The sequence below is a fragment of the Anomaloglossus baeobatrachus genome, chromosome 1 (genome assembly GCF_048569485.1).
Source record: "Anomaloglossus baeobatrachus isolate aAnoBae1 chromosome 1, aAnoBae1.hap1, whole genome shotgun sequence".
In the NCBI taxonomy this organism is placed as follows: Eukaryota; Metazoa; Chordata; class Amphibia; order Anura; family Aromobatidae; genus Anomaloglossus; species Anomaloglossus baeobatrachus.
This window is the reverse complement of record NC_134353.1, coordinates 51,308,135-51,325,364: the sequence shown is the minus strand read 5'-3', so window position 1 is coordinate 51,325,364 and position 17,230 is coordinate 51,308,135. Positions and strand designations below refer to the sequence as shown.

The 17,230-nt window shown below is 50.3% G+C and overlaps 1 protein-coding gene across 3 annotated transcripts in view; it reads right to left on the bottom strand.

The window, feature by feature from the left end:
• Positions 1–13,841: 13,841 nt before the first annotated feature.
• The window catches only part of EIF2AK3 (eukaryotic translation initiation factor 2 alpha kinase 3), a 106,420-nt gene continuing 103,031 nt past the window's right edge, over positions 13,842–17,230 (bottom strand). For all 3 annotated transcript variants that reach the window (XM_075346675.1, XM_075346683.1, XM_075346691.1), the window contains one exon: positions 13,842–17,044. In XM_075346675.1, coding sequence (XP_075202790.1) covers positions 16,868–17,044 — 177 coding nt within the window. In that variant the 3' untranslated portion in view covers positions 13,842–16,867. The remainder of the gene's footprint in view (positions 17,045–17,230) is intronic.

Sequence of the window (17,230 nt, the reverse complement as noted above, 5' to 3'; positions counted from 1 at the left end):
GAGCACTACCATGCTCAGGTACTCAGTACTCGTAACTAGTGATGAGTGAGCACTACCATGCTCAGGTGCTCAGTACTCGTAACTAGTAATGTGCGGGCACTACCATGCTCGATGGCTCAATACTTGTAACTAGTGATGAGCAGGCACTACCATGCTCGGGTGCTCAGTACTGGTAACTAGTGATGAGCGGGCACTACCATGCTCAGTACTCGTAACTAGTGAAGAGCGAGCATTACCATGTTCAGTACTCGTAACACACCAGTTATGAGTACCAAGCGCCCGAGCATGGTAGTGCTCACTCATCACTAGTTACTAGTACTGAGCACCCGAGCATGGTAGTGCCTGCTCATCACTAGTTTCGAGTACTGAGCACCCGAGCATGGTAGTGCCCGCTCATCACTAGTTTCGAGTACTGAGCACCCGAGCATGGTAGTGCTCACTCATCACTTATGAGTTATGAGTACCATTTCTATTACTATTTGGCATCTAATATACTCTTTATTAAATTGTATAGGTCAGCATATATAGCTAATTGTTCTATAACGTGCCTGTATCTTGGTATGCAGCGCCAGCTTGTGGCTATTTGTGATTATTTTAATATATTTCTGTATTTTATCAATTATTTCAATAAATGATTATTTTAAATTGATTCCGCTCTCAAGTGTAGTTTTCATATGTAGGTTTATCATTTAGTGTATATGGTGCTTTACCATTATTTATAATACAATAATTATACCCCCCCCCCCTCCCTTTTTCTGGCTTTTTGGTCTCTGCTTTCACTTGTTTATATTTTTTGGGCTACTCCAACATAGTGTTTAGAGATTGTACATTGACAGTGATTGGTAAATCAGAGGAGGGGGCATGCCGGACTGCCATGCCTGTGACATTGTAGACCCAGAAATGAGAAGAGTCCAGCTTTTAAATAAACAATAGTCTGGACTGTGACAAGGCAGGTATTCCTTAATTTCCTGTGTTAACCCTTGCAGCATGTTGGCTTCAGCTTACATAGCATAAACCTGCTGACAGATTCCCTTTAAAGTGGTTGAATACCTAGGACAAACGTTACTTCAGACATCATTGTAGGCAGGCAAGGCACGATCGGCCCAATTTGTCATATATACATTTCCAGAAGATCAGCAGTAATAGTCATGTGTAACAGCAGTGATGTTGAATATTGACAATATTTCCATCCTTTTCATGCAAACAAGGAGCTCTTATATCAACACTTCTGTAAATCTGCACCGTGTATTCATGGCCCAAAAAAAACTTCTTCACACCTTAGGACTAATTACCAGCCGTCCACCTACACATGATCCTCGACTATATTTTTCTATTTTACACGTGTACGGTCTAAATTCATCCTTTATGTTTGATATCTCTGCTCCCTGGAAGCTGCCACGTGCAGTATATAAAGCTCACGGTGCAGAATGTGAGCGGCTGATAGTGCACGGAGCAGGTTCTAGGACTTGAATATGAGAGATGAGCTGGAGTTTGTTTTTCTGCCATTTTTAGGGGTATTATTAAAAAAAAAAAAAAAAAAAAAAAAGCCACTTTTCCAGGTGTCAAAAACTTGCATAAATATGAAACTTTTTCTACTTATCCACCTGTCCACTCACTTTCCCTAAGGCTATGTGCACACGGTGCGGATTTACCGCAGATTTGCTGTAGAAAACGTGTCTAACATTTCTGCAGTCAATGTGTTTTTTTTATACCTGCGGATTTACCCGCGGATTTTCCACTGTGGAGTTAAGCTATGTGCCCACCCGGCGAAAAATTCGAGGAATTTGCTACTATTTTTTTTTTCTTGAAAATTCCGCGGATTTCTCAAAAATCCGCAGTACAGCGAGTCCCCAGCCATTTCTATGGCATTTTGAAAGTGCTGTGCACATGCTGCGGTTTTTCCCACAGCGGAAATAGTGTGGATTTCCCTGCAGAAAAATCTGCAGCATGTCAATTATTCCTGCGGATTTTTCCGCACGATCTCTATACTTACCTGCCTTGATTGAAGACACCGGAGTCACTTCCTCCGATGCAGAGGAGCCAGGAGCGGGCAGCAAGTGGGCGGGGCCTGCAGAAGCTCCAGTCATGTGACAGGCGGAGCTAGTTCAGGCCCGCCCACCTTCTCCTGCACAGTGCAGACAGGCACAGCCGGAGAGTGAAGTGCTGCGTGATGGAGGTAAGTATGAACTCCCCCATCACTCCAGCACTTGTTCTGCATTGAGGATGCAGTGCCGAAGCCATTGTACTGTATCATAAATGCAGAATGCCCGAAGCATATCCGCAGCAAAAAACAAACAAAGCTATGCTGTGGTTTTCTGGGAGCTCCTGCGAATATATCCGCAGGACGCTTTCCCTGTGGGCACATCACTTCTGCGTGTGCATTCACTAGTGCATGTGACTTTTCTGCAGGTACCCGCGTTTTTTTTGCCATAGATAAAACAAAACAGGACAAACCTGCGGAAAAACCTCGACAAATCCACACCAAACCGCGGCAAAACCGCATGCGGATTTCGTATGGTTTTTTTTTACCGCAGGTGCGGGATTCTTTAAGAGGGTCTGGATTTTCCTTGAGAAAAAGTCACTTTCTAGTGCGCACATGGCCTTACAAACAGTGCGTGGACAGCAACCACAAGCAGAATGCACTATAAAAGCCAAGTCAGAAAAGCACCAATATTGAGGAAGTCCACACCAGTTTTGCCTGGCGCATGGACAACCCAAAAATGCAATTTATTAGAAGGCAGGTATTTATATATTAATTCCCAATTTAGTACAGTCATATTTGTAGTCAGATTTTGTAACATTGGCGTCAGCTCCTCCCATCCAGTGTGAGCCCGCCCCCTCCCCCAACATGCATGACCTCACACATTATCTTCTAGATGAAGGGGCAAAAATTCCCCCAGACTTCTCCAAAATCAGAAGCGGTCACATCTGCAGAGGGGAAGACTCCATAGTAATGTTAATGGATGTACACTGGGAGGCGAGAAAACCTTCTATAGGGGGATGTGAGCGAAATATACTCATATGCCTCTTGCAACCCAAAATTAATAAGATTTGTTTTACAGGCTGATGCTGGGGACAGAGAGAGGCTGATGCTGGGGACAGAGAGAGGCTGATGCTGGGGACAGAGAGAGGCTGATGCTGGGGACAGAGAGAGGCTGATGCTGCGGGGAGAGAGAGAGGCTGATGCTGCGGGGAGAGAGAGAGGCTGATGCTGCGGGGAGAGAGAGAGGCTGATGCTGCGGGGAGAGAGAGAGGCTGATGCTGCGGGGAGAGAGAGAGGCTGATGCTGGCGCAGCATGGCGGATGGAGCACGTTTGGGAGTGCGCAGCATGGCGGATGGAGCACGTTTGGGAGTACGCAGCATGGCGGATGGACCACGTTTGGGAGTGCGCAGCATGGCGGATGCAGCACGTTTGGGAGTGCGCAGCATGGGAGATGGAGCACGATGGGGGGTGCGCAGCATAGGGGATGGAGCACGATGGGGGGTGCGCAGCATGGCGGATGGAGCACGTTTGGGAGTGCGCAGCATGGGAGATGGAGCACGATGGGGAGTGCGCAGCATGGGGATGGAGCACGATGGGGAGTGCGGAGTATGGCGGATGGAGCACGTTTGGGAGTGCGGAGTATGGCGGATGGAGCACGTTTGGGAGTGCGCAGCATGGCGGATGGAGCACGTTTGGGAGTGCGCAGCATGGCGGATGGAGCACGTTTCGGAGTGCGCAGCATGGCGGATGGAGCACGTTTCGGAGTGCGCAGCATGGCGGATGGAGCACGTTTCGGAGTGCGCAGCATGGCGGATGGAGCACGTTTCGGAGTGCGCAGCATGGCGGATGGAGCACGTTTCGGAGTGCGCAGCATGGCGGATGGAGCACGTTTCGGAGTGCGCAGCATGGCGGATGGAGCACGTTTCGGAGTGCGCAGCATGGCGGATGGAGCACGTTTCGGAGTGCGCAGCATGGCGGATGGAGCACGTTTCGGAGTGCGCAGCATGGCGGATGGAGCACGTTTCGGAGTGCGCAGCATGGCGGATGGAGCACGTTTCGGAGTGCGCAGCATGGCGGATGGAGCACGTTTCGGAGTGCGCAGCATGGCGGATGGAGCACGTTTCGGAGTGCGCAGCATGGCGGATGGAGCACGTTTCGGAGTGCGCAGCATGGCGGATGGAGCACGTTTCGGAGTGCGCAGCATGGCGGATGGAGCACGTTTCGGAGTGCGCAGCATGGCGGATGGAGCACGTTTGGGAGTGCGCAGCATGGGGGATGGAGCACGATGGGGAGTGCGCAGCATGGCAGATGGAGCACGTTTGGGAATGCGCAGCATGGGGGATGGAGCACGATGGGGAGTGCGCAGCATGGCGGATGGAACACGTTTACGAGTGCGCAGGATGGGAGATGGAGCACGATGGGGGGTGCGCTGCATGGGGGATGGAGCACGATCGGAAGTGCACACCTCCCCCCAACACACACACACGCGCGCGCGCGCACACTGCACAACACACCACACATACACACTGGGAACCACAAACAACTGCCCTACACAGACACCCACACACAAACAACGCTGCACACACAAATATACGCACATACCGCACAACACACACATTGCACAAAACATACCTCCCCCCAAAACACACCACACATACAACGCTACAGACACACAGCGCTCCACAAACAACGCAACACACAAACAACACCGCTCTCACCCCCCGCCACACCCAGAACATGTACAGCGCCCTACAAAAACACATGGTAACTACACACAACAACATATTATATATATATATATATATATATATACTAGAAGGTGGCCCGATTCTACGCATCGGGTATTCTAGAATTTACGTATTGTGTAGTTCATGTATGATTTTTGTTTATATATATATATATATATATATAAACAAAAATCATACATGAACTACACAATACGTAAATTCTAGAATACCCGATGCGTAGAATCGGGCCACCTTCTAGTATATATATATATATATATATAATTGCCTTATTCTGTCTGTCTGTCATGCTCCAAAATTGTGTCACGGTGACATGTCCTTGCGGTGACACAAAGCTGATTGGTCGCTGGGTTCGCCATGGCCCCGCCCCCCCCCACCGATTGGCCTCTCGCCCCGGCTCTCTGCAGGCCCCGCCCCCTCACGCAATGCACGCTCGCTCTGGCCCCGCCCCCCACACGCATTCCCCCAACTGACACGGAGCCCCAGGTGAGTACACACTCTCTCTCTCTCACACACACACACACACACACACACACACACACACACACACACACACACACACACACACACACACACACACACACACACACACACACACACACACACACACACACACACACACATCACACTCACTCTCACACACACCTCCCACACATCACATCCACATACTCACAACATCCTGGGATATCGCTTGCTTCTCGGCCGCGATACTGTGCTGTGAGCTTTCAGGACCTGCCGGAGGATCACATGGCCAGAAGCATGTGGTATCTCCGGATGTTGTGAGTATGAGCGCGTATGTGTAATATCGTCAATGTGTGTGTGCGTGAGTGTATGCGATCGGGTGGGTGTGAGTATGTGTGAGTGTGTGCGTGTGCGATCGGATCTGTGAGTGTCGGCAGAGGAGCACGGCGTGCTGGAGGAGGCTGGGAGGAGAGAGGCTGATCCTGGGGAAGGCTGGGAGGGTGGAGGCTGAGAGAAGAGAGGCTGATGTTGGGGGAGGCTGAGGCTGATGCTGGGGACAGAAAAGGCTGATGCTGCGGGCACAGAGGCTGATGCTGCGGGCACAGAGGCTGATGCTGCGGGCAGCATGGGGGATGGAGCACGTTTTGGAGTCCGCAGCATGGCGGATGGAGCACGTTTGGGAGTGCGCAGCATGGCGGATGGAGCACGTTTGGGAGTGCGCAGCATGGCGGATGGAGCACGTTTGGGAGTGCGCAGCATGGCGGATGGCGCACGTTTGGGAGTGCGCAGCATGGCGGATGGAGCACGTTTCAGAGTGCGCAGCATGGCGGATGGAGCACGTTTCAGAGTGCGCAGCATGGCGGATGGAGCACGTTTCAGAGTGCGCAGCATGGCGGATGGAGCACGTTTCAGAGTGCGCAGCATGGCGGATGGAGCACGTTTCAGAGTGCGCAGCATGGCGGATGGAGCACGTTTCGGAGTGCGCAGCATGGCGGATGGAGCACGTTTCGGAGTGCGCAGCATGGCGGATGGAGCATGTTTCGGAGTGCGCAGCATGGCGGATGGAGCACGTTTCGGAGTGCGCAGCATGGCGGATGGAGCACGTTTCGGAGTGCGCAGCATGGCGGATGGAGCACGTTTCGGAGTGCGCAGCATGGCGGATGGAGCACGATGGGGAGTGCGCAGCATGGGAGATGGAGCACCTTTGGGAGTGCGCAGCATGGCGGATGGAGCACGATGGGGAGTGCGCAGCATGGGAGATGGAGCACGATGGGGGGTGCGCAGCTTAGGGGGATGGAGCACGATGGGGGGTGCGCAGCTTGGGGGATTGAGCACGATGGGAGGTGCACACCTCCCCCCAACACACACACACACACACACACACACACACACACGTGCACTGCAGAACACACACACACTGGGAAACACAAACACCGCCCTACACAGACACCCACACACACAGACAACGCTGCACACACACACACACACACACACACACACACACACACACACACACAACACCCAACACACAAACACCGCGGCATACATAAATATACACACATACCGCGCAACACACACTGCACAAAACATACCTCCCCCCAAAACACACACAAACCACGCAACACACACACAATGCTACAGACACACAGCGCTCCACAAACAACGCAACACACAAACACCGCTCTCACCCCCCGTCACACCCAGAACATGTACAGCGCCCTACACAAACACTTGGTAACTACACACAACTACACCCATATATATATACACACACACACACACACACACACATATACATATACATACATAGTACAATGGCATCACAGCAACCTCTGGTCGCATGCTGTCATGTGACTGGAACTTGCCGCGATGCCATTGTACAGTATTAACACTGTACTGGAGTGTGCTGCCGAATCAGTCAATCCGGCGAAATGCCGCATTTGTGAAATGGCCCTAAGGCCTGTTTCTCACGTCAGTGAAAAACGTCTATGTCCCTTCATGTACACTGATTCACGGCACACGTGGGTTGTCCATGTGCAATTCGTGATCAGTTATTGCACATGGAGGTATACTCACCTGTCCCCGCTCCTGCTGTCCGTGGTGCTGAACTCTCCACCTCTATGTTTCCGGCCGGCGCTGACCTCCACTGGAGCTACTTCCGGGTCGGCTGTTCCTGCATTCATGAATATGCATGCAGTAATGAGCCGTCTCTGAAGCAGAGGCAGCAGAGGCTGCAGAAGGGGAGTTTAAAAAGCTTTTTATTTTTAATGTCTGTGTTTTTCTGGTTGTGCCTCACGGATCACATCATAGTGTGGTCTGTGAGACATCAGTGATTCCAGAAAAAAAAAAACAAAAAAAAACAAAAACCACACGGACATTTTTCTGTGCGGCAATCACAGAGACACGCTCAGTGAAAAATGACTGATGTGTGAGCAGACCCATTGATTATAACATGGTTAGAAATAAACCCAAAATTTCAACAGTTCAACAAAAGAAGGGAATTTTGTTTACTTACCGTAAATTCCTTTTCTTCTAGCTCTAATTGGGAGACCCAGACAATTGGGTGTATAGCTTCTGCCTCCGGAGGCCACACAAAGTATTACACTTAAAAGTGTAAGGCCCCTCCCCTTCTGCCTATACACCCCCCGTGGGATCACGGGCTCCTCAGTTTTAGTGCAAAAGCAAGAAGGAGGAAAGCCAATAACTGGTTTAAGCAAATTCAATCCGAAGGAAAATCGGAGAACTGAAACCATTCAACATGAACAACATGTGTACACAAAAAAACAGGGGCGGGTGCTGGGTCTCCCAATTAGAGCTAGAAGAAAAGGAATTTACGGTAAGTAAACAAAATTCCCTTCTTCTTTGTCGCTCTATTGGGAGACCCAGACAATTGGGATGTCCAAAAGCAATCCCTGGGTGGGTAAAATAATACCTCGTGATAGGGCCGTAAAAACGGCCCTTTTCTACAGGTGGGCAATCGCCGCCTGAAGGACTTGTCTACCTAGGCTGGCGTCCGCCGAAGCATAGGTATGCACCTGATAATGCTTGGTAAAAGTGTGCAGACTCGACCAGGTAGCCGCCTGGCACACCTGCTGAGCCGTAGCCTGGTGCCGTAATGCCCAGGACGCACCCACGGCTCTGGTAGAATGGGCCTTCAGCCCTGAGGGAACCGGAAGCCCCGCAGAACGGTAGGCTTCAAGAATTGGTTCCTTGATCCACCGAGCCAGGGTGGATTTGGAAGCTTGCGACCCTTTACGCTGACCGGCGACAAGGACAAAGAGTGCATCCGAGCGGCGCAGAGGTGCCGTGCGGGAAATGTAGATTCTGAGTGCTCTCACCAGATCCAACAAATGCAAATCCTTTTCACATTGATGAACTGGATGAGGACACAAAGAAGGTAAGGAGATATCCTGATTGAGATGAAAGGGGGATACCACCTTAGGGAGAAACTCCGGAATCGGGCGCAGAACCACCTTGTCCTGGTGAAACACCAGGAAGGGAGATTTGCATGACAGCGCTGCTAGCTCGGACACTCTCCGAAGAGACGTGACCGCTACTAGGAAGGCCACTTTCTGTGAAAGGCGAGACAGGGAAACATCCCTCATAGGCTCGAAAGGCAGCTTCTGGAGAGCAATGAGAACCCTGTTCAGATCCCAGGGCTCTAACGGCCGCTTGTAAGGAGGGACGATATGACAAACCCCTTGCAGGAACGTGCGTACCTGAGGAAGTCGTGCTAGGCGCTTCTGAAAAAATACAGATAGCGCAGAGACTTGTCCCTTAAGGGAGCCGAGCGACAGACCTTTTTCCAACCCGGATTGCAGGAAGGAAAGAAAAGTAGGCAATGCAAATGGCCAGGGAGAAACTTCCTGAGCAGAGCACCAAGCTAAGAATATCTTCCACGTCCTGTGGTAGATCTTGGCAGAGGTTAGTTTCCTAGCCTGTCTCATGGTGGCAATGACCTCTTGAGATAATCCTGAAGACGCTAGGATCCAGGACTCAATGGCCACACAGTCAGGCTCAGGGCCGCCGAATTCTGATGGAAAAACGGCCCTTGAGACAGCAAGTCTGGCCGGTCTGGTAGTGCCCACGGTTGTCCTACCGTGAGATGCCACAGATCCGGGTACCACGACCTCCTTGGCCAGTCTGGAGCGACGAGGATGGCGCGGCGGCAGTCGGACCTGATCTTGCGTAGCACTCTGGGCAACAGCGCCAGGGGTGGGAACACATAAGGCAGCCGGAACTGCGACCAATCTTGAACTAAGGCGTCCGCCGCCAGAGCTCTGAGATCGTGAGACCGCGCCATGAAGGCCGGGACCTTGTTGTTGTGCCGGGACGCCATTAGGTCGACGTCCGGCATCCCCCAGCGGCGACAAATTTCCTGAAACACGTCCGGGTGAAGGGACCATTCCCCTGCGTCCATACCCTGGCGACTGAGGAAGTCTGCTTCCCAGTTTTCTACGCCCGGGATGTGAACTGCGGATATGGTGGATGCCGTGTCTTCCACCCACGTCAGAATCCGCCGGACTTCCTGGAAGGCTTGCCGACTGCATGTCCCTCCTTGGTGGTTGATGTATGCCACCGCTGTGGAGTTGTCCGACTGAATTCGGATCTGCTTGCCTTCCAGCCACTGCTGGAAGGCTTGTAGGGCAAGATACACTGCTCTGATTTCCAGAACATTGATCTGAAGGGTGGACTCTTGCTGAGTCCACGTACCTTGAGCCCTGTGGTGGAGAAAAACTGCTCCCCACCCTGATAGACTCGCGTCCGTTGTGACCACCGCCCAGGATGAGGGTAGGAAAGACTTTCCTATTGACAATGAGGTGGGAAGAAGCCACCACTGAAGAGAATCCTTGGCCGCCTGAGAAAGGGAGACGTTCCTGTCTAGGGACGTCGACTTCCCGTCCCATTGGCGGAGAATGTCCCATTGTAGTGGACGCAGATGAAACTGCGCGAAAGGGACTGCCTCCATTGCTGCTACCATCTTCCCCAAGAAGTGCATGAGGCGTCTCAAGGGGTGCGACTGGCCTTGAAGGAGAGATTGCACCCCTGTCTGTAGTGAACGCTGTTTGTCCAGCGGAAGCATCACTATCGCTGAGAGAGTATGAAACTCCATGCCAAGGTATGTTATCGATTGGGTCGGGGTCAGATTTGACTTTGAAAAGTTGATGATCCACCCGAAACACTGGAGAGTCTCCAGCGCAACGTTCAGGCTGTGTTGGCATGCCTCTTGAGAGGGTGCCTTGACAAGTAGATCGTCCAAGTAAGGGATCACAGAGTGACCCTGAGAGTGCAGGACTGCTACCATGACCTTGGTGAAGACCCTTGGGGCTGTCGCCAGACCGAAAGGCAGGGCTACGAACTGAAGGTGTTCGTGTCCTATAACGAAGCGTAGAAAACGCTGGTGCTCTGGAGCAATCGGCACGTGGAGATAAGCATCTTTGATGTCTATTGATGCTAGGAAATCTCCTTGAGACATTGAGGCGATGACGGAGCGGAGGGATTCCATCCGGAACCGCCTGGTTTTCACATGCTTGTTGAGCAGTTTTAGGTCCAGAACAGGACGGAAAGACTCGTCCTTTTTTGGCACCACAAACAAATTGGAGTAAAAACCGTGACCTTGCTCCTGAAGAGGAACAGGGATCACCACTCCTTCTGCCTTTAAAGAGCACACCGCCTGCAGAAGAGCATCGGCTCGGTCGGGAGGCGGAGAAGTTCTGAAGAATCGAGTTGGAGGACGAGAACTGAACTCTATCCTGTACCCGTGAGACAGAATGTCTCTCACCCAACGGTCTTTGACCTGTGGCAGCCAAATGTCGCCAAAGCGGGAGAGCCTGCCACCGACCGAGGATGCGGAGAGAGGAGGCCGAAAGTCATGAGGAAGCTGCCTTGGTAGCGGTTCCTCCGGCTGCTTTCTTTGGGCGTGACTGAGTCCGCCAAGAATCTGAGCTCCTCTGATCCTTTTGAGTCCTTTTGGACGAGGAGAATTGGGACCTGCCCGAGCCTCGAAAGGACCGAAACCTCGACTGTCCCCTCCTCTGTTGGGGTTTATTTGGTCTGGGCTGAGGCAAGGATGAATCCTTACCCTTGGACTGTTTAATGATTTCATCCAATCTCTCACCAAACAGTCTGTCACCAGAAAATGGCAAACTGGTTAAGCACTTCTTGGAAGCAGAATCTGCCTTCCATTCCCTTAACCACAAGGCTCTGCGTAAAACCACGGAGTTGGCGGACGCCACTGCCGTACGGCTCGTAGAGTCCAGGACAGCATTAATAGCGTAAGACGCAAATGCAGACATTTGAGAGGTTAAGGACGCTACTTGCGGAACAGAAGTACGTGTGACAGTGTCAATCTGCGCAAGACCAGCTGAAATAGCTTGGAGTGCCCATACAGCTGCGAATGCTGGAGCAAACGACGCGCCGATAGCTTCATAGATGGATTTCAACCAGAGCTCCATCTGTCTGTCAGTGGCATCTTTAAGTGAAGCCCCGTCTTCCACTGCAACTATGGATCTAGCCGCAAGCCTGGAGATTGGGGGATCCACCTTTGGACACTGGGTCCAGCTCTTGACCACGTCCGGGGGAAAGGGATAACGTGTCTCCTTAAGACGTTTGGAGAAACGCTTATCTGGATAAGCGTGGTGTTTCTGGACTGCCTCTCTAAAGTCAGAGTGGTCCAGAAAAGTACTCAATTTACGCTTGGGATACCTGAAATGGAATTTCTCCTGCTGTGAAGCTGACTCCTCCACTGGAGGAGCTGGGGGAGAAATATCCAACATTTTATTGATGGACGCTATGAGATCATTCACTATTGCGTCCCCATCAGGTGTATCCAGATTGAGAGCGGTCTCAGGATCAGAATCCTGATCAGCTACCTCTGCCTCATCATACAGAGAGTCCTCCTGCTGGGACCCTGACCAGTGTGATGAAGTCGAGGATCGCTCCCAGCGAGCTCGCTTAGGCTGTCTGGGACTGTCGTCCGTGTCAGAGCCTTCACCCCGGGATGCATGGGACCCCCCCGGAGCACGGATTTGTTCCAAATGAGGGGGGCCAGGGAGCATTGAATCAACAGTGCCCATGGTCTGAGTTACCGGTCTGGACTGCAAAGTCTCAAGGATTTTAGACATAGTCACCGACAATCTATCAGCAAAAACTGCAAACTCCGTCCCTGTCACCTGGACAGTGTTCACAGGTGGTTCTCCTTGGGCCACCTCTAGCAGAGACCCCGGCTGAGCAAGTGCTACATGGGCCGAACATTGCACACAATGGGGGTCAGTGGCACCTGCCGGTAGAACAGCCTCACATGCGGTACAAGTAGCATAGAAAGCCTGTGCCTTGGCCCCCTTGCTTTTTGCGGACGACATGCTGTTGTCTAGCAATCTAGGAGGGTATATAGCCAAGAATAGCGACCGTACAGTGCAATGTATAGCATACAAGCATAAAGTACAAATGAACACTTCGGCACTAGTGGGGTCAGCACCCGAGGTGCCGCTTACCGCCCGCTCAAAAGCGGGTGTGTGATCGCCAGAATCCCGTGTCTGGGTCTCCCAGAGCTTGTCTCCCTTCTCCACTCAGACTGCAAACAGGAATGGCTGCCGGCGTCCTGTGAAGAGGGGCGGGCCGTGGGCGTGCCCCAGACAAAGTGCGGGAAACTGGCGTCCCACTGTGCCCAGTGAGGGGGGTTGGAGTATGCTAAGCAGACTCCAGCCCTCGGCGCTGACGTTCTGAACAGCGTCCCGCCCTTCCCCTGACTGGCAGGCCTGGGGGCGGGAACGAAACGAAACTAGGCCGCAAAAGCCGGGGACTCGATTTATAAGCGCGGCCGTCGTATAAGCACGGCCAGCGCGTAAGTCCCCGGCGCACCACAAGTCCCAGCCGCGCCGCAGTGTAAAAACCGCCAGCAGCGGCCGGCGCGGCAGTTCGTAAGACATAAACTCACTCAGCAAAGCTGCAGTGAGTAATAGCACAAGCGCGCCGCACTGCTGCCCCCGGCGCACTAACACACCCAGCAATGCTGGTGTGTGTGTGCGCGATTTGTACGGGGACACAGAGTACCTTAATGTAGCAGGGTCCTGTCCCTGACGATACTCAGCTCCATGTCCAGCAGATTCCCAGGGGCTGTGGACGGAGCACGGTCTCCTGTGCCTGGAGACCGATAGGATCCCACTTCACCCAGAGCCCTAAGGGGATGGGGAAGGAAAGCAGCATGTGGGCTCCAGCCTCCGTACCCGCAATGGGTACCTCAACCTTAACAAACACCGCCGACAAAAGTGGGGTGAGAAGGGAGCATGCTGGGGGCCCTAGTATGGGCCCTCTTTTCTTCCATCCGACAAAGTCAGCAGCTGCTGCTGACTAAACAGTGGAGCTATGCGTGGATGTCTGGCCTCCTTCGCACAAAGCATGAAAACTGAGGAGCCCGTGATCCCACGGGGGGTGTATAGGCAGAAGGGGAGGGGCCTTACACTTTTAAGTGTAATACTTTGTGTGGCCTCCGGAGGCAGTAGCTATACACCCAATTGTCTGGGTCTCCCAATAGAGCGACAAAGAAAGTTGATTTTTTCCCCTCTACCCGACCTGCCATGAGCTGCCTCCATTCTCCAGCAGACAAGCCCCGGACCCAGACACATTAAGAAATGAAGCCACGACCAATAAATATATTTTTTTCTTTTTTATTATTAAAATCACTTAGACTTGAAAAAAGTCACAATGTAATAATGCACTTGTGGTGGATCCGCAATAAGTGCTCTGTACAGCACCAACCCAACGGATTGACTTCATAAATAAAACCTATGTACATAACAAGCACAACCTTTACCCCTGAAATTATCCACGAGCCGGGAATTGCTGGTTACAAACCTTGGAGCAAGTAAGACATCGAGAGGGAAACCATCAAAAACTGATACAAAACAAAACTAAAAAAAAAAAAAACGCCATCCACAGAGACCAGTGTTCGCCGGCGAAGCCATGTCCTTAGTGCAATCGGGACTATTTGTGCAGTTGAAAGGCAATGAGCGGGGTACACTGTATTGTGCTAAGCCAAAAAGGGATATGGCTGCCCCCGGGCGTTCAACAAGAGAACGTAGTGACAACCACCAGCAAGGGCAGAGTCTACAAAAGTCACTAACCGTCATAGAAATCGGGAACAGTCATAGAAAAAGATAAACAGATAAACATTTATAAAAGAACAGACTCAGGACTACAAGGGGTTAAAACGACAGCAGCCGATAAATTACCCAATAGACCAGAGAGACGAAAGACAAAAAAACAAAAAACAAGGAAACCATAAAAATGCAACTTTACTCCTGTTGAATGGGCCGTTAGACCCAAGCATGGAGACGCCGCTTATTTGTAGCTCCATCCTCACAATCAAACACCCCCCCCCCCCAATTGATGCACCGCCACTCTAAAACAGGAGGAAAACGAAAAAAAAAAAAAGTAGTGAAAAAAAAATGGATCAGTAGTTACTAGCGCCACTCAAGCCCAGAGGACATATCCGGTATTGCAGTTTGTCTATTTAAATAAACGAGGCTTTAAAAAAAAAAAAAAAAAAAATTATATATATATATATATATATTATATATATATATATATATATATATATATATATAATATTTTGGTTTTTTTGTTTTTTACATAATATATTAAAAAAATTTTTTATTAAAAAACAAAAAAAGAGAAGATTCATCCATCTTTGAGTTATTTCCCCCCATTCTTCAATTGAATGCTTTTATTGCTTTGTTTTCGAGAGGTTGGCCACTACTTTTACATTGATGGCCTGTTTTTAGGATAGGTCATCAATGTCTGATCAGCCAGGGTCCAACACCCCGCACCCCTCCAATCATCTGTCCTTTTGTCCTCGGTGCCAGAAATGCTCAGTTCAGAGCTGCTCCATCTTTGGACAATGGCCGGACAGCAGCATCCACCTCCCATTCAAACCAATAGTTCCCGGCCACTATCGGTTGATAGAGCAGCTCCAGAGCGGAGCAATTCCTGCTGCAGTCGCTGGCCCCAAGCACAGCTGATCGAAGGGGGTGCGAGGTGTCGGACCCCGGCTATTCAGACATTGATGACCTATCCAAAAGGTTAGACCATCAAGATAAAAGTAGTGGACAACTTTCTAAGAGGTTTGCACCGTTTGGCAATTACAAGCTTTTATTTCTCCCTCTGCAGAATATTGGCTGCAGAGTTCTCTGAGAATCAGTCAGTGAGCTCTTACTATAACTCTTGTCTTTCTTCTTCTGGGCTCCTCTCAGCAGATTTTGGACCATAAAGTTCAGCTCCACCTTTAATGTGACCGAAAAATCAGCCCAGAGGGGCTAAGAAAACAATAGGTAAAACCAAAGAATTAAAAAAACCCTCTGGCAGCGAAAGCTCACTGACAACTGACAGATTCTCAGATAACTCAGCAATGTCTATAGGAGTGGGGGGGTGAAACAAAAAGCATGCAAAAGCCAAACCAGTGAAAAACTCAAAACCTAACAGCAAAAGTTTTTTTTATTTTTTAGGTAATAAACAAAAAAAAAAAAGTGCATTTAAAGTGTGGGGGGGGGGAAAGCAAAAAAACCTTAAATCGTGCCTATATTCTCTGAACTGCAACCACAGATGCAAACCATAGACATCCGAACATTTTTTGTGTTCTGGTCCTGACAGTGCTCTTTAAAAAAGGTGATGTCCATGATTGGGGTCCATGTCAGACCCGACAAAGGTGTGGAGACGCGGCTTCAGCACAGGCGGCCATCGCAGCAGAGACCGCTGCCAATACAGTGAATATGACCGATCCTGCGTGACAAGCCTCGACGGTCCGACCCATCATATCGTTTTCTCCCCTTAATTGGATCTGTCTGGACAACCCCTTTAAGGGACATCAGGAAGCTTTGGGAGAGACCTCAATGTTCCCCTGGTGGGAAGGGGGAGTCAAACTGCATCCTAGACATTAAACATAAAAGCCCCTGCTGGATCCATAAAAGCCCCACCTGGATCCATAAAAGAAAGAATGGAGAAGTCGGCACAGGAGCGGAAGCATTGTGAATGCAGCTCTGGAGTTAAAAAAGAAAAAAAAAAAACAAGTATCCGCTAAGTCGCTCATCATATCTATAGAGTAGATGTCCATAATCCAATTGCTAACGTGTACCTGTCATCATTGTGTCACAGCCTTAATAAGGAGTTGTCCAAGATAACAAAACCAAGGACAGCGCCACATGTGTGCACAGGTCGTGCCCGGTATTGCAGCTTTCATTGTGACCAGACACAACCTATAGAAAGGCGTGGCGAAAAAGTCCTGGGCAACTCCATTAAATGAATTTTCATCCATATAAAAACATGTAACCCCCTCATTAATTTAGAAAAATATTTCTTCTCATAAATCCCCCCTCCCCCCAATCCAACATCTTCTCATCTGTGCTTCACTTCATAGAAAAAACTGATAAAGAAAAAAAAAATAAAAACCCGGAGAGACACAGACTATGGGGTTTAGAAGATTAAGAGGTTCGGAGCTCGAAGAGGGCAGATCGGGGGAGGAAGAGAGCGCTCATCCTACTGGACGGCCTCCAGTCTTCATAAAGCCCCCAGGTCCATTATAAAAGAGACGTCTGAACAGTATAAAACAAGTTTTGTGCCAGTGCGGAGCCCAGAGACCCCGGCCGGAGACATTGCGGAATCCGGACCGCTGCAGATGTCCCGTCACTTGCTGGAATGCTTCAGGTTCTTCAGGCCGGAGGAGCTGAGTGTCCGCGAGCGCTGCCGGAGGAGTAGATTACTGGGGAGGTCAACGTTCTCAAACACCGGGCTCTCTATGATCTCTTCAGCCTCCGGCCGCTCACCCGGGTTATGGGAAAGCATGTGCCGGACCATGGTGTGCTGCGGAGGAGAGACACAGGCAGATATAAGGCTGGAGACAGGCGGTCTAGACTCAAACCAGATCATGTGGGAAAATAAAATAAATAATAAATTATTATTATTTTTAATAATAATAATAAATTATTATGATTGTAACAGTTAAATATTTTATAAAAAAAATACAAATCTTAAATTATATATTTTTAT